The sequence below is a fragment of the Cebus imitator genome, unplaced genomic scaffold (genome assembly GCF_001604975.1).
Source record: "Cebus imitator isolate Cc_AM_T3 unplaced genomic scaffold, Cebus_imitator-1.0 Scaffold183, whole genome shotgun sequence".
Taxonomy (NCBI): Eukaryota; Metazoa; Chordata; class Mammalia; order Primates; family Cebidae; genus Cebus; species Cebus imitator.
Window position 1 is genome coordinate 2850102 of NW_016107498.1, and position 23956 is coordinate 2874057.

The following is a 23956-nucleotide window of genomic DNA, read 5'->3' on the forward strand; positions in this document are numbered from 1 at the left end:
AAATCCTGAATTGTCTTAGAGCTTCTGAAAATATTACATAACTAAATTTAAACTTCATTAAAAGACTGTTATCTGTTATTAACTTAACACAAGAAGAAAAAGGTCAAGGACTCAATGTTGACAGCATTCCCAAACTGGAAGAAAAAAAGTACAATCTAAAGGTACTATGTGACTTTAACGCCCCCTAGTGCATGACACAGATGGATGCAGGCACAGTTATACAGCATTCGGTACTTAAACTTTATAATTCATAAAGAAAATGACAGAGCCTATTAAACCAAACGTTCACACCAATGCCTAAAGCTCAATATTGGTTCTCTATATACTTTATGCATTTTCTCTAACAATTTCTAGTTCAAAAGCTTTGTAGTAGATTCTTCTAATAAACCATCTCCAGTACAAATGGTTAATTCAAAATTGTCCTTCATTAGGATTTGCTTTGAGATTCTTTCCAAGTTCAGTCTCAACAGACTGCACATTTTCTCAGATAAACATGCTCAGACAGGAGCTTATCTACAGTCTACACGGCTGATAAAGACATGAACAGTCTTGAATGCTTAAAGAGTAATTAGTTAATCATCACTATAGTGAAAAAAACCAATCAATAAAGCATACAAAGGGGACTGACAATGACAAGGACTTTCTCCCCTGCACTGGACAATCAACCATTTATGAAAGCAGGAATGGCAGCAGTGAACACACTCCCTCACCAAGGAGACATTCAGGGAGGAAACCAAGGTCAGGGAATTCTCTTGCAGCAGATGAGACACTACAACTCTGGCCTTTGTGATCCAAAATGAGTTCATTCTCATTCTACTTTCTTCAGCCCTTTCTACTTCCTTCACAGGGTTAGTTTCCCTAAATTCAAGGCTGGGCAATGAGAGTATGTTAAGCTTTAATTTATTGGACAGCTAATCAAATTATTCTCCTCTGTCCTGAATGATCTGCAACATTGTTAAGTCCTCTCCTCAGATGTTTTCTGCTTTGAAAACTAGGAAACTTAGCCTGATACATAAGCAGCCTGGAGCTGTGGTTCTCCATTTCCCTTTTTTAAGTGCAATCCATGAAAACTTACAGCTATATTTGCCAAGATCTAAAGTAGAAAAGTCAATGACCTCATGACATCTGCATATATTTTGGTCTTCTCTTCATGCTTAGATCAACAGCATTTTACCCACCTCTATTCTTTCCAGTTTCTTTCCTGGAATAAGCAAGGCATCAAAACATTCACCATATTATTTATTTAGTAATTTATGAAATGTAAAGTTATCCTTAAGGTTACAGCCCAAGTTTCTATATGCAGATTCTTTGTGGGTCTACCAAAAAAGCAGCTTTCTTTTGCCTAAGAGTTTCTACTGTCCCATTCTGCAACTTCATCTCTATCCTCTAAATTCCTGCTATAGCTATCACCTCAGTATCATCTACATATGTTTTTTTCAATGTGTTCTTATATTCTGTAACCAATTTTTTATAATCAAATGTAAATCTACTCTAGATAACTAGTGTTATCCCAAATAATACATGTATGGAATACTATCTGTTTCTAGGTTTGTTCCAAACTCTTACCTGTGGGCCAATCTGAAGTGCTTGACTTCCTGTTGCCCCTCTTTCTGATTCGATATTGCTCAGAGTAGTCCACCACTTCCCCCCGTGGTTTCCGCCCATCAGGGGAAGGGGTAAAAAATTTGGTAAGGCCATCAATGAGCCCTTTGGTTTTCTTGTTGAACTTCAAGGGGACACTGCTATCTCTGCAGAAGTCCAAGCCATCTATCCGATCTAAATATCCTTCTTCTGATGATGATGATGCTGATTGGCTGGAAAGAGTGATTTTTCGTTTCCTACCCCTTCCAGGGCCAGTTCGAACTTTGCTGAAGGGACTTTTTGATCTAAAGAATTAAACAGGGGAAAGGGTAACTATTAAAAAGATATTTATAAGGATCCTATTTAATACATAACATATAATTAGGAACCTACAGCTTTATTAAAATCTGTATTAAGAATATTCTGCAAACTATAAATAGTACTCTATGAATGAAAATTAGCATTATTAGAAACATCTGCTTCCAGGAAGCCTACTTATAGTGCAAAGAACGGTAGGCCAGGAGTCAGAAGACTTGTTCTAGTCATAATTCTCTCTCTTACTAGCTGTACAACTTGAAGAAAACACATATTTTCTAAGCATTTATGTCAGTGTCTTTATCTGTAAAATGACAATTGGACTAGAAAACAACTACGATCCTTCCAGGTATAAAGTTCTACTACACCGTGATCTCTGCACCAACTCAAAGTTACATTTTATCTCTAAAACACAAGGACAGGTTATTCTTTAAACGCCAGGAATCAAAACATCATTTTAGAGGAAAATCAAAGCTTGATTTAAGATTCTGAATACAGACTACAATACCGCTTCTGTACATTTCAGGTTGCTAATGCGCATTCGTTTCAGTTATATCACCTTCAAGATAGTCCTAAGTGTATTAAGTAAAACTTTTGCGAATAAAGGAAGGTTGACAAGCCTGAAGATATTTACCTATCATCAAAGGTGAGTTACTACAGATATATTTTTTAAAAGACAAAACTAGCTACTGAATCTTGCCCCACCTCCTCCAGACATAGCCCAGCTTTCTAGTCCAAAATGTCTGGTTTCTGCTAACAGATGAAAACATTCAAATTATTTCAAATAAGAAGAACACAAAAATGGGACTTAAACATCAGTTCAATAAGAAGAATCTACCTAGTGATTTGTATACCTAATAGATATTAACAACTGAGACAAGATCAGGAGAAAGACAAGTAAAATGTCACAGTAACAACATTTTTTTTCCGTTTTTATATAAGAGAAGCAACATAGGCAATGGTTAAAAGTTAGACTTTGATGCCAGGCTACTTGGATTTTCATCCCAGTTCAACATTTACTATGCCTTAATTTCTTCCTTTGAAAAATCAAAGTAAAAGCAGCAGCTAGATTTCACTGGGTCATTGGGAGAATTAAACAATTCAATGTAAAAGCACTTAGAACAGTATCGGGCGTTTATTAAGGGCTCAATAAGTGTTAGCCATTATTATTATATAAAAGTGCCAGATAGGACAACGGAAAATTTTTTTCATAGAGAACACAAGTGAATCCTACACTATAGAGAAGACCCTATCCTTTTCTCCCCTCACCTTGCCACAAGTACAACTTACACCGTGTTTTGTTTCTTTAACCTGTTTTTTGGACGTCCTATTGGATTAGCATAGCGCCGTTTTATCTGTGCTGCCTTCTTTTGTAGAAGTTTTCGTCCTTTTTTCCTAGGTCGGCATATTTGACATATCCACATGCCTATAAAAAAATAAAATTCCACATACAAGTATGACAGATATAAACACACTGAAAGGTTTCAAAATAGCCTAAGTCAGGATCTTAATCTTTTCAAGTAAAAGACTATCATTGGAAAATCTCATGAATACCCCCCCAAAATAAACATTAAAACATATACATAGTAAATTCTGCAAATAATTGAAAGACACTCACATATACCTTGAAGCCTACACTGAAAGTCCACCGACAGCTACAAATCCCTGCTCTACATCTAGCACCCAGATATTGGTATCTAATTACTATCCTACAAAAACAAAAACAAAAGCCAGGTTTCCACATAATGTTTGATTCCAGGTCAGGGGAGGGATTACACTGCAACTTCTTGTAGTGCCAAAAAACAAAGAAGTAATTTTTTAAAATGGAGGCATGACAAAAGGATCCAGGACTTAAAAGAGTTCCCAACAGCCAAATGTGGGACAATTTGGGTAAAAATAATCACAGCAAAGGATTATAACCCCTAGAATAAAATGATATCCGTAAGTCCATAATGATATAAATAAATGAATGAATAAATGAAACAAAGGAATAGTTCTTCCTTATAGCAGCATTCTAATTAATAAATATAGAAAGAATGATGAAAAAAGAAAATCACTGTTATGCAAACACCACTGACAGATGCTAAAGTTAGTGAGCAAATGGAAAAAAGAGTAACTTCAACGTATGTATCAAGTTTCTTCACTGTAACCAAGTGATCAAAATTAACACTCCCAGTACAAGACACGTCACTATTATATACCCCTGCTATGATGCACTGAGAAAGGCACAACATCACTTCCGTGGTATTCTTGCCAAAATTTACAGCTTCAATCTAATCATGAGAAAGTAACAGGCAAACCCAAACTGAGGAGCTTTCTAAAAAATAATAGACCAGTTCTCTTCAAAAGTGTCAAAGTCAGTTAAGACAAAGGTCGAGGAATTATCACAGACAGGAGGAGACTAAGAAAGTATGACAACTACATGTAATGTGACATCGTGGGTAGGATCCTGGACCAGAAACTCAAACAAGATCTATAGTTTAGTTAATTGGAGCCTATCAATGTTCACTTCTTGGTTTCAATAACTGTACTCTTTTGTAAGACGATAACAATTAGGGGAAGCTAGGCTAAAGGATACAGTGAGAGCTCTCTGTACTGCTTTGGCCACTTTTCTGTAAGGCTAGAATAATTTCAAACTAAAATGTTACCTGTCTTAAGCTGCTATATAATCTCTTTTGTAGAAATTAAACAAGGAGAGGAGTCCTAAGAAAATCTTTCTTGGCTGGGCACAGTGGCTCACACCTGTAATCTCAGCACTTGAAAGGTTGAAGTGGGCAGATCACCCGCGGTCAGGAATTTGAGACCAGCCTGGACAGCATGGTGAAATCCTATCTCTACAAAAAAATTAGCTGGGCGTAGTAGCATGCCTGTAGTCCCAGCTACTTGGAAGGCTGAGGCAGGAGAGTCGCTTGAATCCAGGAGACAGAGGCTGCAGTGAGCCGAGATAGTGCCACTGCACTCTGGTCTGAGCGACAGAGCAAGACTCTATCTCCACCCCAACCCACCAACCAAAAAAAAAATCTTTCTTATCTTAAGGATTCTTAGAAGGCCCTTTGCTCAGACTTCAAATATAGAAAAGGTAAGTATTTATTTTTTAATATTTAGAAATTTAAGACTTTTCAAAAAGTAACAATCAGTAAGTGAATTCAGGCCAGGCATGGTGGCTCACGCCTATAATCCCAGGACTTTGGGAGGCCGTGGTGGACGGGATCACTTGAGGCCGGGAGTTCCAAACCAGCCTGGCCAACATGGGGAAACCCCAACTCTACGAAAAATAAAAAAAATTAGCTGGGTGTGGTGGCACACCCCTATAGTCACAGCTACTTGGGAGGCTGAGGCAGAGACTCGCTTGAACCTGGTAGGCGGAGATTGCAATGAGCCAAAATCATGCCACTGCACTCCAGCCTGGGCGAAAGTGTAAGACTCCATCTGGGGGGTAGGGAATAAGTGAATTCAAGTAAAAACCTCAAGTGGTAACATGGCTACAAAGTACAGTTAAGTCCTTTCCCATCAACAGAAAACTTTTTCCAAACAAATGTTATGAAATATCCTATAGGCATTTTACTTAAGAAACCTATAAATTATAAATCAGAGTTAAAATGGAATTTGTGATAGGACAAAAAGGAGTAACTGACGGAAGTTTTTTTTAAAAGAAACCATAAGCATATGAATATAGAAGTCCAACCAAAAGGCAACTGTGCCCAAACTAAATACCTCTCAATGAACAGGAACCAAAAGAAAAGAGTAACATTAAGCTGCACCCTTATGATTTGGACACTTTTTTCTTCACAATGTATTTCATAAAAAGGTTTAAGTTTTGAATAAACTGTAGCTCTATAGCTCTAGGCCCCTCAACAGTGCTAAGCTGTGATATAATCAACATGATCTAATACTATTTTATTTCCTCCTTTCAAGAAAGAAGTATTTCAAGATATATTAAGCCAAGTATTCTAGCTAGAGAAGGATACATATTTATGCACATAGATATAAATGAACCACTTCACTCTTCATGGATGCCTATATATTGAAAATAACAATACATCTATACCATATAAGAATGTTAAGATACCTAACCAGATCCCCACCTTTTAAGGTGACAGTTCTCTTCCTACTTATACAATCTCAAAAAGAAAGATCCAATTATTCTTTCATTTAACAAAGTAGATAAAATGTGCTTTCACTAACATATTCCTTTATATTCCCAGTTTGATTTCAGAAAGTATTTCTCACCTTTTGGCATCCGGGTGAGTGGTGGATCACAACACTCCATGTGAAAACCTCGGTCACACGAATCACAAAAGAGCATGTTATCCTATTAGAAAAAAGAAAGGACGGTTTTGCTTAACCTTATGAAGCAGAAACATGTTAGGATCATGACCACATAAAACCTAGAAAGCTTCAAGGATTTTAAAGAGATGAGTGACCATAATATTAAGTTTTCTTAATTTGTATCAACTAAGTAAATAGACAGAGTTAGCAAAAAGTTATGTTCCAGCCAATCTTTGATAAAGAGCTAAAGTTCCATTAGTTTCAAGTCTATCCAATAACCAGAAATAAGCTAACCCTGGTCCGCTTTAACAATGAGAAAAGGACAATTTGTAACTAATATATCAAATGACTATCCTAAATGAATGCCTCTGTACAGCTCAAAGAAATTTTGGAGTATTTCTGTAATGTAGCTTAGTCTCTCTGCAAATATATAATTAAGTGCTTTACAAATTACCTAGACATAATCTAAGTCTAAATGAACAAGTATTCTAAACTAATGACATGTAGATTAAAAGAGGCTACTGGCTATTCTAAATGCTACTGGACCAAGTGTCTGAAAAATAACCAGCCATACTTAGATGAAAACACTGGTTGGACATTCCACTGTAAATGAAACACCCGTATTAGAAGGCAAAGATACTCACCGCATTTTTGCCTTGATCTCGACAGGAGCTGCAAGTTTTACACTCGATGCACTGCCACCGTAAGGCCTTCACTCTAACCGTTAGTTCAGGGGAAAACTTTAAACAGGATGGATGGCCTAATAAGAGGGAGAATATTCATGAATGAAACAATCAAGAATAATTTTGCTATTGTACTAAAGAAATTATGTAGAAAAAGGCAATCATCTTAAATACAAAGTACATATCAAATAAAGCAAGATGCTCCTGGAAGTTTGCTACACCTTTCTCATCAGGACTTGGCACCACAATTCAGTTTTATTAATGTTAAAGAGAAATTAGGACCCCCTTCGCACAATTTGATTATAAAAAACTTGACAAACTCCAAACTTTTGTTAAGCCTGCATCAAAGCATTATGTTTGTACAAATGCCAGTAAATATATGAATACATATCTGTCCATATATGAGAAATGCTCATACATGCATTACTGAAAGAATATACAAAAAACTATTTACATTGGTAACATCCTAGAAAACTGAGCTATATGTATCTAGGAGTGGATTTTATGTTGCACTTTTATTCCCTTTTGTGCTGCCATTTTTTTAAATGGTAAGATGTAACTCGTAATTTTAAAAATACAGTTAGTCCCCTCTGATCTGCAGTTTTGCTTTCTGAGGTTTTAATTACCCACAGTCAACTGCAGTGTGAAAATATTAAATAAGCAACTCCTAAGTTTTAAGTTGCACACTGTTCTAAGTAGCATAATGAGATCTGCTGTCCCAAATGGGCTGTGATCACCCACACTGCATACACTGCCCACTTGTTAGTTACTTAGTGGTCATCTGGGCTATCAGACTATCGCTGGTATCACCATGCTGGTGTTATTATCATGCTTGTGTTTGAGTAGCCCTTATTTTACTTATTTTACTTCATAATGGCCCCAAAGCACAAAACTAGTGATGCTGGCATGTTGTTATAACTGCTCTATTTTATTATCTATTATTCTTAACCTCTTACTGTGCCTAATTTATAAGTTAAACTTTATCATATGTATGTATGCACAGGGAAAAACATAGCACCATATACACAGAGTTCGGTTTTATCCAAGTTTTCAGGCATCCACTGGGGGTCCTGAAACCCCCAAGAATAAGGGGGAACTCCTGTACACAATAAAAATCCTGTCACTTAAAAGTGAGTTATCTGCTCACAATTTAAGGCACACAAGCTAAAACTAAAACCAAAAGCAGTATTTCTGCAGTGCTCAGAATGAATAGCAACAGGGAAAAAAACATGCTTCCTCTTCCCAGAGTTAGTTATCAATCTGACTCTAAAAAATTAAGGGTAGCCAATATGCCCTCAACTCTAAAAAGACCTGTCCCTCTCTCTTCTCCAAAAGTTGGTTGTGATTATTTTTCTTTGGTGAGAGAAAGGGCTTGTTAAATCATCTTCTCCTCTCTTTTCTATTCCTAAAGGATTTTCTCTTTTATGAGATAGCAAGTTTATCATCAAAACATCACTAGCACTGAAGGAAAATCCAAGAGGTGTGAAAATTTCACCCATAATCCTATAATCCTAGAATAACAGCCATTTTTATGTTACACTTTTCCTATTCAAACTAGCTGAAAGCCTTTGCATGTCTGTAATTTTAGCATATACACAGTTTTTATTTAATTTTAAGTAAACTTTATATTCCTTAAACTAATCATATTCCACTGATTGACACACTATAACCTGCATGACCATTTCCCTATTGTTAAATACTGAGACTAGAGAACACTAAAGTGAATTACTTCATGTTTACAGATTATTTCTTTTAAATTAATTCCTTAGAATGAATTCCTGAAAGTGGGACTGGTGAGTCAAATGAATTATACATTTTTATAGCTTGATATGCACTGCTAAAACATCTTCCAAAAACTATGATATAATATACAGTGCTACCAGCAAAAGAACAAGTGTTTTACCACAATTACATGAGCTCTAAGTTTGAGCTCTACTTTCTTTCAATTGTGATTATTACAAAAGCTATAAAATGATACTTTACTGCTACTATGGTATGTGTTCCTATTATTACTTGAGTAAAACACTTTTTATAGGTTTAATTATTAGTTTTCTTTCATATAAATTGCCAGTTCATAGGCTCTGCTCTTCAGACTTTATGCTTAGAAATGTAAACATGTTCTTTATACTTACATAGCTTCCGGCCCCTTGCCATATTTAAAGCAATTATTTTCCCCAATTATTCTTGCTCTATTTTAGGTATGTTATTTTTTAATTTAGAAAATATCAATGTTCACGTATCCAGCTAACCCCATGCTTTCCTTCCTGGGGTACTGTGACAGCCAGCCTCCAAGCTGCTCCCTAGGCATTCTTGCCTCCATCTAGTCACACTTTCACAGTTCCCTCCCATATAACTGGGTTGATCTGCATTACCAAGAAGAGACTGCTGAAGTACCACAGTGTGACTCCAAGGCCAGGTTATAAAACACACTGCACATTCCACCTCACTCTCTCTCAAACACTCATCGGAGAGGCCAGTCGCCATGTTGCAGGCACTCATGCAGCCCTGTGAAGATGTCCACATGGCACAGAACTGAAGCTTCTTGTTAACAGGCTGTGGCAGCAGCAACTTGTCAGCCAGGTAAATGAGCCATCATGGAAACCTCCACGTGACTGCAGCACCAGTTAAAATCCTGGCAGCAAACTCATGAAAGATACCAAGTCAAAACGACCCAGATAAGCAACTCCCAAATTCATGACACACAGAAATAGTATGAAGTAGAAACTGTTTTGCTGCTTTAAGCTGCTAAGTTTTAGAGTAATTTATTTTCTACAGCAATAGATAATAGTTAATTGTTCTACAATTTCTTTAAAAGTTACTACAGTAATAGTTTTCAAATTATGTTCATCCTTAGCTTAGAGAGATGCAGAAACCACACCAAATAGAATGCTACTTAGAAGGTAGGGCTGTAAACACAACACTCCCTATCCTCCATTTCATTTACACCTTACTCAGAATAAACTCATTTTATGTTTCATATATTTCTGTTTTATTTAAGAAATTTGAAAATCGCTGCATTATATAGTATGCCATTGTATTTTCATCTAATCTTTTATAATTTATGGTTTACACTTAACTATGAAACCCATCCAGGGTTCATTTTAGTTTGTGATAGCATGTTGTATATGATCACCCAGCACTCAAGATCTATTCTCACCTTCTTCTATGCATAAATTGAAAAGCTAAAAGCTGTACTTTTTAGACTCCTCTGCAGCTAGGCTCTAAGTTCTGACAACTCGGTATGTTCTCCAGGGATATTTCAAAGGCAAAAACAAGGCAAAGATCATCCTCCTCCTAGTACTATTTTCTAATGATAAGAAAAGTCATGGAAACAATGACTCCATGCTTCTCCCTCGTGGATATCCAGAGCTATTGTGATGATGGCCAAACTCAGCTCTTCAGCACCAACTACAGGGTGCAATTGTTGTGCAGGATTCCCTCCTGCTTCCACCTCTTTCAGATAGAGGCAGGCACACTAACTCCTTGGATGGGTCAGTGCTGCAGTGTCCCAGGTGTCAGTCATTAAAGCCCAGCCTCCAGCTTGCCTCTTCAGCCCCGCCAACAATTTCACAAATACCTAATTCCAATATTAACTTTCTTCCTCTTGAAGTATCTAGTGTGGTTTCTGTTTCTAAACTAAGTCATGATTGTTATCAATATAAAACACTGAAAATTAAGCCAATAGTCAAAGATAATGCTGGTTTACCAAGGCCTTCCCGTAACGTCTTGTGAGTTCTTAAAATGTAGAGCAAGAATACCTCTGGAATTGGCAAATTAGGAGATTCTGCAAAATCTTTCATAGGGCCTAGAATTTCACAGTGCTTGCTAGACTGCAGTATCAACACTATTTCCCAATGTGACATATGTAAGTTTCCATCAAGAAAAACAAATCTGTTATCCTAGTTCTGTTCATCAAGCCTGAGGCATAAATCAAGAAAAACTAAGTAGTGATTATTAAAGAAACCAGCAATAACTTCAAACTGATTGCTGTGATTTAAGCAGATGTTAAATACTGAAATGTACAGACCAATGGGAAAAAATAACCCCACAGAAAATGTTTTATATAAAAAAAAAACTAAAACCTGATTTAAATTAACTGAATTACACATTTCAGCTATATATTCAAATCCCTTCCTAGTGCAGAAGCTCATCTCAGTTAGCTAAAATCATAATCAAATTAAAATACAGTCATGCATCACACAAGGACGTTTTAATCAAATACAGCCCACATATGTCTGGGCACAGTGTCTCATGTCTGTAATCCCAGCACTTTAAGGAGGCCAAGGAGAGCGGATCACCTGAGGTCAGGAGTTTGCCACCAGCCTGGCCAACATGGTGAAACCCTATCTCTACCAAAAATACAAAAATTAGCCAGGCATGGTGGTGGGTGCCTGTAATCCCACCTACTAGGGAGGCTGAGGCAGAGGAATTGCTTGAACCCAAGAGGCGGAGGTTGCAATGAACCAAGATAGCGCCACTATACTCCAGCCTGGGCGACAGAGGAAGACTCCGTCTCAAAAACAAACAAGAAAAAAACAGACCACATATGACTGTAGCCTCATAAGGTCATAATACTGTATTTTTACTGTACCTTTTCTATATTTAGATATGTTTAGATACACAAATATTCACCAGTGTTATAACTGCCTACAATATTCAGTATTGCACAGGTTTGAGCCATGAGCAACAGACTATACGCTATACGACCCAGGTATGTAGTAGGCCATCCCTCTTAGTTTGTGTCAGAACACTCTATGATGTTCACATGATGATGAAATTGCCTAAGGACATGTTTCTCAGAATGTATCATCCATCATTAAAAGATGTATGCCTGTATTAATTTCAGAAGAATCAAGGACACAAACTCAAGTTAAACATACTTTCCTGTTGCTTTCATAACACATTTTAGAACAACAACAGAAGGAAATCACATACCACTGTTGCCACAGTCGGCACAGGAGATGAGTTCCTCTGGCTTCTTTTCTCGGTTTTGTTCTTTTGTACCAAGACAGAAACTACAGATGGGGATTGGTTCAGCAACCGGCTGTGAAGAAAAACACAATTCATTCCAGTACTAATATTTTTATTTAGTACTACTATAAAGACATTAAAATTATAGTTTTAAATTCCGATGAGAGTAAGTTTAGGACAATTGTATTACTCTCCTAAATTTCAACTGTGTAGGTGAGTTTTTACAAGCCTGTTCTGGCTATGCCTTTACAACTGGTCCTTGCGATGTCTATTTAGAAACTTTACTTCAAAAAATCATATCCCAGTCATGTTCGTCACTTAGAAACTAAGTGATACAGTGTGGATTTTAAAACACAAACCCTTAAGATTGAAAAATTCAACTGGAGTAAGTTCAAGAAGTCACAGTCTAAGCCCTGAAAATGCATGTTATCTACTGGAAGAGTAGTAAGCTATACACAAGTAAACACAGATACAGTGACTCCTCGGCAGAAGACATTAAGTGCTATAAGAGAGAAACAGTAAGTGTTTTCTAGCAGTAAGAAAGAGAAATTCCAACTGTGGTGTGGAGGAGGGAAAAGGCTGAAAGAGGAAGACAGCATGTATTAAGTACCAGTACTATGTTGTGGGATCTTTAGAAACTTGTCCAAGGACAATAGCTAACAAGTGTTAAGAGCAGTTTAATCTACGTTCCTTCTAAGAGTGATGGAGAGAAGGCAATAGAAGTAGTATAAACAGGATGGACTTAGGGGTGCAGTCTGGTAAGGCCAATGCTTCAAGTACTTGGTTTCTGCTACAAGAGAGGAAAAGAAAAAATAAAAGAAAGAAGCTAGATAAGTTCATGAAGACTGACATCAAAGGTAAGCCACTGAAGGTAAAGAAGTTGGACTTTCAAACTCACTAAAATATATACATTAAATATCTGCAATTACCTAAATATAGCTTTCAAATGAAAATATAATGTATTTTTTTAATTGGATTTTATCCTACAGGCAAACTTACTGAACCAGGATATATCCACTTGCATGGGAGAAAAATAATTATTGTAGCAATATCAAAGACAAATGGGGAAAAGTCCAAAGATAGGTAAAACATTTAAACAGTAGTTACAATGGTCTGGTGAAGACAAGTAAGAACTTGAACCAAAGCTAAGGAAATGAAATAGAAGAAATAGCAATGGGCTTAAAACCAGTTGTGAGAGTAGCAGAAGAAGAAAGTGAGTTAAATATGACTAAAGAACTGAAAAGACGCTATCAACTGTGCATAGTGAGTCATTTTAAAACAGAAAATTTGGAAGAAAGCAAAGGAAAGCAATTTGGAGAAAACTGATGAGTTCCATTTTAAAAGTGTTTAGTTGGAGGTACCCTCAGTGACCTCTCAACTATTTATGCCAGGCAGTATGCAGGATGGCAATAGAAAGTCCTCGAGATGCATTCATTCGTTCATTCATTCACTTGCTTCCCCAAGGACAAAGTATCGAGATGCGTTTAGTCTACTGGGGAGAAGAGATAAAGTACAATAAAATATTTGTAGGTGCAATGATAGAACGATAGAAATGGAAAACCGAGGAGGAAAGTGGGGACGAGGTACTTTCACAGAAGCACCCTTTGACTTATGTTTTTCCAGAAGCATTTAACAGGCAGCCCCACTAGGTTAAAAAGGTGTTCAGAAAGGCAGAAAACACAGAATCAGGTTTGGGAGGGGAAAGTGAGCTTAGTTTAGGGCTTACTGAGCTTTAAAATGCTTATGTAACATTCACATAGCAATACCAATGGACAATATAATACAGGGAGATCTGAAATTTAAGACAGAGACTGGTCTGGATTTAAAAATCTAGAAGTCATATACATACAAAATGGCACTAAAGCCATCAGAGTTGATAAGTTTTCTCATGAAGAAACATGTAAAGAAGAGAGCTAAGGTGAGAACACCAATACTTAGGTGGGTGGCACAGAATAAGCCAGAAAAGCAAACAGATTAATGAGAGAGTTGGGTGGAACATCAATATGAAAACACCCAACACAACAAGCTAACAGTAGTGCTCTAGCCAAGAGACTGAGAGATGAACAGCTAGTTGTCTTAATAATTATGGCTTAATCATAATTAAGACTATCACATCCTTTCCTCAAAAAGGAGTATGAAACAAGAACTGGGGAAGTAAGTCAGGAAAGACTTTATCCAGCAATGAAAAACAAAACAAACCTCTGAAGAAGGCCTAGGAAGAAGGTAGAAGCCAGTCATGAGATTTGAGATTTATTCTGTAGCCTCCAAGGTACAACTGGGAGATTTTAGGCAGAGGAATAGTACGGCCAAGATTTAAATTTTAGAAAAGTCATTATAGGTACACAATTCAATGTAATGACCTATGAACGGTGGGTCACAGTACCATATTCATATATAAGGCACATTATGGCACTTCAGCAGTCTGGTTAAAAAGGAACAAAAGTTGAGTTTAGAGCCATCACTAAAGAAAAGCCATCACTTTAGGACGGGAAGCTAGAGGGAAGGTTGAGAACAGTATCACAACTCAAACCAAATTACTAAAATTCACATATTTAGGTACAGCAAAGTACTTGGCTAATCTGCTATTACTTCTCAGGGACAAATTAGATCATTTTATTACTACCTAACAGAGCAAACATAAAAGAGGGAAAAAAGAGAAAGTCTGGAAAACAAATTATTGTTATTCTTCAGCATAGGAAACACAGTCTTAAAAAGTTAAGACTATGGAGTAGTCTGTGTCTTCAAACATGTGTCTTTGCCATCCAGACCGAGACAGTAAAGTTTCTAATCGCAAAAAAAAATATTTAAAAACATAACTAAGAAACCCCTAGCAAAATTATCCCTATATGTCCCTGTATGTTCCCTGTAATGTTACTGTTAATACTTCTTTTATGTATGATCAGTTTCACACTACTAGACTTTGTCTACTCCAAACCATTAAAACCTGAAGGGCAGAGGCATAGTGATTCAGACAAAATGGCTGTGTTGTTACTTAGAGATGGAGACAGTTTAAGTCATTCTAGCACTTATCAAATAACCCTAGTCTTAGACCTTGCTTACTCATGACACAGAACAACTTGCTGATTTAGTACCAATAATGAAAACTTAAGTTCACACAATACTGATATTTACAGTGTGAAAATAAAGCTAAAAAGCAATTTGTTAAGTCAAATAAAGGCATTATTCCAAACAGATTCAAGCTGTATAAAAACAGTTTTCAGTCACACATGGCATGCTACCCCACAAAGATGCATATTATTTGGCCAAGCATAAAAACGATAAACTTTTCAGCTACCAAACCAAAGTAAATCCACAGAGAAATACTATTACTGACAATGAACATGACATTTTAACTAAGTGATTATTTCAGTTTGTTTTTTAAGTGCAATTTGGAAAAGAGTAACAGTGCCTCAGGAGTTTAGTCATTTTAGCTGATGAGCTACAGCAACAAATGGTTTAAATAAATCATCTAGGTTAAGACACAGTCTATGAGTTTTCTTTAATTTGTTGATCAAATAGCGCTACTAATCAGTACACCATGATTTGTTTTACAATCTGCCAAACTATATTGTTAAAAGCATTTAAAAACTGTAACTCCAGGTCACTCTCATTCCCAAACTATTAATGAACATGAAAACCAGTGAGGCAGGGTAAAACCATATTGGGCTCACCATAAGATTTGAATCTGAAATGCACTAAGGTGGTTATAGAAAAAATAGAAGAGATATTCTTAATATTTTCCAAGTAAAATTCTACAAGCTGATTTCAATTGCTCTGTATCACAAAGACAAAAATTATTGATAATCAGTGAATATAATTTTAAAAAATCTATGCAGACAGTATGCCATATATTTCTCTCAGAGCTATCCAAGCTTCTTTCTTATCCTTTATTTTTCCCATGATCAATATAAAGAAAGCCTGTTCCTACAGCTAATAAAAGAAGAAAGGTTGTAGCAAATGACTTTACATACCATTAAAAACAACAGCCACAGTGAATCTGTTAAAAGGTAAATCAAAGCATGTCATTCAGCTACCCTAAACTCTCCAGTCCAGTTGCTTCCATTTCAGATTAAATGCCACATGAACTACAAGGCCCTGTGCGATCTGTACTCCCCTGCTTGCTCCCTCAGTTGCCTTCCTGACTTCATCTTCTATTGCTGTCTCCCTCTATACTCCACTCCAGCTTCTTTGCTTATGTTTCCTTCAAGGCAGCGGTTACAGGCACAGGGTCTTTGCATCTGCTTTCCTCTATATCTAGAATGTTTCTCCCTAGATCTTTCAGATCTCTACGCAGGAAGTCACCTTTTCTGTAAGGCCTGTTTTGAACCCCCATCTAGCATTTCACAGTAACCCACCAACCCCAATAATTCACAAGTTCCTTCCCTGCTTTGTATTTTTTTTCCCTTAACCCTTTTCATTAACTAATGTGTGTATGTGTATCTTATTATTTATTCTTAACTAAATGTAACTTCTATGAAGGCTCTGATTTTCATCTGTTTAGGACCATATTCCTACTACTAAAAACAATGCCTAGTATATAGTAGTCACTCAATAAGTATTGCTGAATAATTAACTGAATTACCTTGTGGAACTAGAAATAATAAGAGTACCTTACATAGAAAGAACAATGAGTTGGGTATGAGCCTGATAAAAAGCCATGTGCAGCACAATAATTACAGTAGTACACAAATGCTCTACTGTTTACAAAGCAATTTCAGAAAGTGATTTCATGGCCATAAATAACCAAGTAAGATTTCTGCCACAGCAACTCATCTCCATTCAATTTCTCACAAGACTGTATAAACCTTGTGTCATCGGTTGCCCTACATCACCTTAAGCACCACGTTGAGATCTCTATAATAATCACCAGATGGCAGCATTGAGGCAACACAGGGTGGATGCTCCAGTAACAGGCATTCTGACTTAAGCTTTTGGAAATAACTTTTAAAAACAGGAAAAGTAAAAATGTTCCCAATGTTCTCTGTTAAAGTTTATATCATGAAAGAATTTTTTTTTTTTTTTTTTTTTGAGACAGAGTTTCGCTCTTGTTACCCAGGCTGGAGTGCAATGGCGCGATCTCGGCTCACCGCAACCTCCGCCTCCTGGGTTCAGGCAATTCTCCTGCCTCAGTCTCCTGAGTAGCTGGGATTACAGGCCCGCGCCACCAGGCCCAGCTGATTTTTTGTAGTTTTAGTAGAGACGGGGTTTCACCGTGTTGACCAGGATGGTCTCGATCTCTTGACCTCGTGATCCACCCGCCTCGGCCTCCCAAAGTGCTGGGATTACAGGCGTGCACCACCACGCCCAGCTAATTTTGTGTTTCACTATGTTGGTCAGGCTGGTCTCAAACTCTTGACCTCAGGTGATCCACCCGTCTCAGCCTCCCAGAGTACTGGGATTATAGGCATGAGCCCCAATTTTCATTTCTTTCCCCCATACTGTGTCTTTAATTTTTTAAAGCCAAAAACCTATAATTATCTCTATTTTCTAATATCTTCCGAGGAATTCAAATCTACCTTTATTTTGTCTCTTTTCTTAAACACTGACATAAAGAACAGTGGTTCTTCTAGTGGTTTCCAGATACTTTATCCCGTCCCTTTCTTCTCCTCCTGTTTTGTTATATGTAATTATTTCCAGTTCTTTTAAGACTAAATTGAATGATAAATTCTATAATTTGTCAACACCAAAATTTTCATGGAAAAGAACTGTACTTGTAAATTCAAAGCTTATGACTTTGGACACCTCTAAGAAATCACTTCATAAGCAATCCGGCAATACAGACATGCAATTTCTAAAAGCTACAAAATTTCTCAAGTTTTACAGCCACTGGAAATTACTGAGACACACTGGCATAGCCAATTTAAAGGGTATGGAAGAAGTGGCCAGGCACAGTAGCTCACGCCTGCAATCCCAGCACTTTAGGAGACCAAGGCAGATGGATCAGGAGCTCAGGAGTTCAATACCAGCCTGGCCAATGTAGTGAAAACCCATCTCTACTAAAAATACAAAAATTAGCCGGCGTGGTGGCGTGCACCTGTAGTCCCAGCTACTTGGGAGGCTGAGGCAGAAGAATTACTTGAACCCAGGAGGCAGAGGCTGCAGTGAGCCAAGGCTGCGCCACTGCACTCCAGCCTGGGCAACAAAGCGAGACTCCTTCTCAAAAAAAAAAAAAAAAAAAAAAAAAAAAAACAAAAAAAAAAAAAAAAAAAAAAAAAAAAAAAAGAGTATGGAAGAAGTACAAATATAATTCATGTAATACTCCCTGTAACACTCAAACACTAAGCAACAAAAGAATAACGAGCACATCCTTCTGTAGACTTAAATACAAATATCCATAAAACAGTTATCTACGGTTTCAGTGTCCCCTCCAAATGGTGTTGCCATTTAGCAGTGTTGAGAGGTGGAGGCCTTCTAAAGGTAACTGGGTGATGAGGGCTCCCGCCCTCATGACTAGATTAATGCTGTTTATCAGGGGAGTGGGCTAGTTATCGTTGAAATTTGGCCCCCTTTTCCTCTCTGTCTTGCATGCTTGCTTCCATCCTCTGCCCTTATGCCATGTTATGGCACTGCAAGAAGGCTCTCACAGAGAGATGCGGCCCCTTGATCTTCTCAGTCTCCAAAACTATGAACCAGATAAACTTCTTTATAAATTACCCAGTCTGTAGGATTCTGTTACAGCAGCAGAAAACAGGCTAAGGCATACACAAAACTTATGTTCAACTATAATTACTGCAGCTCATTTCTTTCAAATCCAGTAGTGTACCACAAAAGGGCAAATATTATATGATTCTACTTATATGAGGTACTTAGAATAGGCAAATTCATAGAGACAAAAAATAAAACAGGTTACCAAAGGCCATGGGAAGTGAAGAATGGGAAGTTATTGTTTAATGGATACGGAGTCTATCTGAAATGATGAAAAAATGTTGGATGGATGGAAAATAAATGGATGGTGGTGGTGGTATCACAACAGTGTGAATGTACTTATTGCCACTGAATTATACACCTAAAAATAGTTAAAATGGTAATTTTTATATAAATTTTACCATAATGAAAAAAATGAACAAAACCAACTGGTATAGATATTTTCATATTCTCACAAATCAGATGATTTAAGAAATAAGTCAAAACTGATGTAATGAAAAGCAACTACTATAATTTGTTCTCATCTGGAAACCTGTATTTTTAACCATTCCCGTGGAACCCTATGAATATGCTAATCTTATATGCAGTAAACAGAATTAGAATATAATTGTAGCCCATCAAAAATGAAAAAAAAAGTTACAAATAACAATTAAATTTGGCTACTGAAATTAAATGTTAGCCATTGTATTTTCACTGTACCTATATGGAAGTTAGTTATCTTTGAATCCAATTGCATAAATACAACTCACCTTTATGTCTTAACAATTGTCTTATGAAGTAAGGCTAAGAATTAAATCTATTGATCAAACACTTTTCAGTCTCAAATGAAAAATTCTTTCCAACCACCATGTACCTTATCCAGCCAGGTTACTCTGAGCACAAACCACCATAAGCTTCTTTCAAATCTATCCCTCTACAACTACAGCCTAGACTGCCTCTCCAGTCTTCTAGCAGTCCCCAGGTACTTTATCCTGCCCCTTTCATCTCCCACAGTTAGAATCAAATAAAGTAAATTTAACCTGAAATTAACTTTCTTCAGTGGGTATTTGTTTTACAGAAACTCAAACAAATAATTTTCAGCAGAGACATTATCTGTAAGTTGATAAATATCTACTCACAAGCACTCAGCTATACTAATATCTGAAGGATAAACAGGAGTAAGTCTTAAGCTTACAAGAGTGGAAAATTGGACAATTCTCAGGCTTGGTATAGAAGAAAACCAAAATGATGCTCAATGGCTGGGCACGAGGGAAATGAGTATTGCTAGGTTGTCAACACATACCCCAATGCATGCATAACAGAAAGTCCAGTAAATATTACTCCTTGGTGGGCATTTTAACATAACATAAAAATTTGAGTCAACCAAAGAACAGGTTATACTCACATTTTCAAAATACTTATAAATGTCAGTCAATTCAAAACAAAATCCACACAAAACAATTAGAAACAAATTAAGTACCATTCATATTATCTACTCACACACCAAAAAAGTAAGCCTTTTGAGAAATCTTTGCAAAATTAGTTATTTCCAATATCGTAAGGGTAACAAACCAGTATGCATATTCCCTTTCAGAAACTCATCCTTTGTTGGAAAGTGTTGATACCTTGAGAAAGCTGAATATTCTAAAGTGTATGATTCTCTTTCACTCTGGCAAGCCCTCCATGTAAATTACCAAGTTTTTCATTCTTTCACTAATAATAGCCTTTGATGAACTCATGCTCCTCCCAAATCCTTTCTGACAGTTCAGAATTCCATTTTTATCCACCTTTTCCAAATTGATAGTCCTAGGTAAGCAGAAATCGCCACTTAATTCGCCTCAAGTGTCTTGTACTTAGTATGTACTAAGTAAGCATTTGTTGAAATTAAAATGCAACAAAACCATGCTTAGCTCCATTTATCATTACTTACTCAGAGCTTTTCCTCCTAGATTCTGTATCTTCAAGGAAACTATATTTGGGTGGACTTTAATCTCTTTAAATTCTTCAGCATCCCATATACTATCAAGTACTGTGTGACTGCATATTAAACATTTTTAAGGATAATCTGTTCTGAAAAGTACACAGTTGCAAAAGATTGATAATAATTTTAAAAAATGAATGGTCTGAGAAAAGACCTATAATCTCCATTATTTATAGTCTATAACTTTCTGTAATTTTAATCAATTCCAACATAACACATTAGCCATTACAAAACTTTAATAGGGATGGTAAATTGAATTGATTTTTTGTTATGATGAGTTCATTCAATGGCTTCTACAATTAGACATCAATAACATTATCGGTGAAAGTTAATTATATAATTAAATCAGTAATGTTCAACTTCAATTTCCACTTTTACTATGTATGGAGATTATTGGAAATTTAGATGAGAAAGCAATCATCTTAACATACTATAACAATCTATTTCTTATTCAGAAGTGACATCAAAAATGACAATATGTATATTTGCTGAATTTAAATTCTAAGCTAAGAAACTGTAAAAAGTTATCTTCCTTTCACAGGTTCTGCAGTTATTTGAAAGCTCCACTTTCTGTCAGTGATACATAATTTTCCTCATTCATCCAAATACTGGATGATACTTCCAAATTATTATTGCCTCTCCCTTCCTTTGTGGTCCTTTCTTTCTACTTTAGTTTCTTTACCTGCCTGTACCTCTCTCCTGACTCAGTCATGTCACCATATGCAATCTCCTACACAGATTGACACCTTCTACTCTTTCCTTTGACTTTTTTTCTGCATATAGCTAGCAGATTAATCCTCCTAAATACTACGTTTATCCAGTCATTTGCCTGGCTCAAAACTTACAGAACATATCTCAACTGTCAACTGCCACAGGCTGGTATTCAATTCACTCCTTTATACACTAAACTACCTTTATCACTCTATCTTCCTCTATTCCCAATCTATTCATTCATCTTCAGAGATCATAATTTATGCTCATTCTCCTGGGTATTTTACCCCTTATCTCAAAGTCCTTTGCATCTCTACCTACAAGAATCAGCTCAGCAGCACTCAGAAACAGACTGGGTTCTGCCATTGTGGCATCACTTTGAGGAAGTTACGTAATCTCTTCAGTGTTAAAAAGTATGACATACCTGCCTTTCAAGTTATCATGAAGAGTAAATCAGATAAGGTTATGGCTGTGTAATTCAAATGTAAGAAACACCTAATAAGTGCTAGTTTTTGCTACACCGTTTTCCAAACTGTATTCTTCAAAGCTCATTTTTGTTAACTGACTGATTGCTACTTCTTAGGGCAAGTTTTAGTTCTATTTTAACTTCCTGAAATAGGCAAGGTAATTAAAATTTCCTGTGGTCTAAGAAATTTTCTACATATGGTATTTATTTACGCAATTGCATTAAGAGTTTTAAAGTCTTTGTATACACACATTTACCACACTGCATATTACCCACTTAAAAATATAATTTAGTGGTACTTGAGTATAAGAGCATTAGCAAAAGAATTTTTCTATGCTTAAATATATATAAAAGTGATGTCTGCCAGGCGTGATGGCTCATGCCTATAATCCCAACACTTTGGGAGGCCGAGGTGGGTGGGTCACCTGAGGTCAGGAGACTAGCCTGGCCAACCTGTTGAAACCCCGTCTCTACTAAAAATACAAAAATTAGCTGAGGTCGGTGGCAGGCACCCGTACTTTCAGCTACTCAGGAGGCTGAGGCAGAAGAATCACTTGAACCCAGGAGGTAGAGGTTGCAGTGAGCTGAGATCACACCACTGCACTCCAGACTGGGCAACAGAGCAAGGTTCATCTCAATTTTAAAGAAAGAAAAAAAAAGTGATGGTTTAGAAGAAATAAGATATTCAAGAAGGCTTTCATGTTCATTAAATTTTTTTTTTTTTTTTTTTGAGACGGAGTTTCACTCATGTTACCCAGGCTGGAGTGCAATGGCGCGATCTCGGCTCACCGCAACCTCCGCCTCCTGGGTTCAGGCAATTCTCCTGCCTCAGCCTCCTGAATAGCTGGGATTACAGGCATGCGCCACCATGCCCAGCTAATTTTTTGTATTTTTAGTAGAGAAGGGGTTTCACCATGTTGACCAGAATGGTCTCGATCTCTTGACCTTGTGATCCACCCGCCTCAGCCTCCCAAAGTGCTGGGATTACAGGCTTGAGCCACCGCGCCCGGCCTGTTCATTAAATTTTTAAAAGATTGTTACGGTAGGCATTTATTTCGGCCAAACAAAGGTTTAAGAACACTTGGACAAATTGGCAAAAAGCATCATTTTCTTCAAAACCTACCAAGAATAATAATTGACACATATCTGATAGAATGCAAGATTCTGCTATGAGAATCATGATGTTTGGAACTGGAAGGGATCTTCGAAAATCATTATCCACTCCTCAGTTAAAGAAAAACAATCACTGTCAAAGGGTGCACTAGTAAAGTGAGGAAAGTGACATTCAAAGTTTGGTGGATATTCTGACTCCAAGTTCATAACTCTAAATATATAATGTAGTTTTCAACTCAGTCACTCAAGTGAATAATCTATAGATAAAACGTGAGAAAGAGGAAGGAGGGAAGATGGAAGGAGGCTTTACAGGTAGAAAATGTTGTGTTTCTAATATTGGTAAAGTAAATGGCGATACTAACATAGTATATAATGTAGAACGATTTAAATTTAGATATTCAAAACAAATATTGACCAGAGGTTCTCTTCTGCCTTCCTCAAAGAAAAGCATTAGTTATAGCAAAAACAATTCAATCTTTTACTCCCTTTTTCCATTCTCAGAGAATTATTAAGGAAAAGGGAAAGATAAACAAACATGTGGAAGCTACAGCAGGTTCCTAAATGTAAAAAACAGTAATAAGAATTTTTATTTCAATACAGCACATGTGTCTCCGTAACTGAGTAAGACAAAAACTTTTCTGCCTAAGAAACTAAGAAACTAAGAAAAGGCATTGAGAGGGTCAAGAAAGGCGGAAGGAGGTTGAAATGCGAAGTGGACAAGTTCCTAGAGGCAACGTAGTCAAGGGACTTTTTAAAAAACTTTAAGACTCCATTCTAAATTTTTTCTATGCTACAATAAAAATCTTGAAACTTGTAGTCCACTAAAAAACAAGTGAGTCGCTTTTCAGTAATTTTTTTAAAAGGCAGGGGGTTTAAGTTTAATTCTGTATAGAGCAGAGGGAAGAGAAGAAACATCCAAGGAGCTAGGGCAAAAGTAAGATGAAGGCCTTGGGAATCTAGCCAGAAGTGAGTGTAACAATGCAAGTCCCTGAGGATCTGTACAGATCTTGAGAAGAAGGAACTTCTCCTACAACAAAGAATAGGAGCTTGTCAAAAGACAAACCTCAGTTGTCAGCTGTATGTAGGCTGTAGCAGGAAATGCTTGGTTACCCACAAAGAGAGTATCTTGGAGTTCTGGGTCTCCTACAAGTAAGCAAAAGATACTTAGGACATCTTTGTCTGCTTCATTGTTTTTAGTTTTAATAGAAAAGTTTTACTATTTGTCCTAATTATAAAATCATA

General features: G+C 36.8%; 1 protein-coding gene across 3 annotated transcripts in view; it reads right to left on the reverse strand.

The window, feature by feature from the left end:
* The window catches only part of KAT6A (lysine acetyltransferase 6A), a 115191-nt gene that overhangs the window by 42588 nt on the left and 48647 nt on the right, over positions 1–23956 (reverse strand). For 2 of the 3 annotated variants that reach the window (XM_017545938.2, XM_017545939.1), the window contains 5 exons: positions 11784–11892; positions 6810–6925; positions 6127–6208; positions 3187–3322; positions 1567–1886 (listed from right to left, as the gene is read on the reverse strand). In XM_017545938.2, coding sequence (XP_017401427.1) covers positions 1567–1886; positions 3187–3322; positions 6127–6208; positions 6810–6925; positions 11784–11892 — 763 coding nt within the window. The remainder of the gene's footprint in view (positions 1–1566; positions 1887–3186; positions 3323–6126; positions 6209–6809; positions 6926–11783; positions 11893–23956) is intronic. The other variant, XM_017545940.2, reaches the window with a different exon arrangement.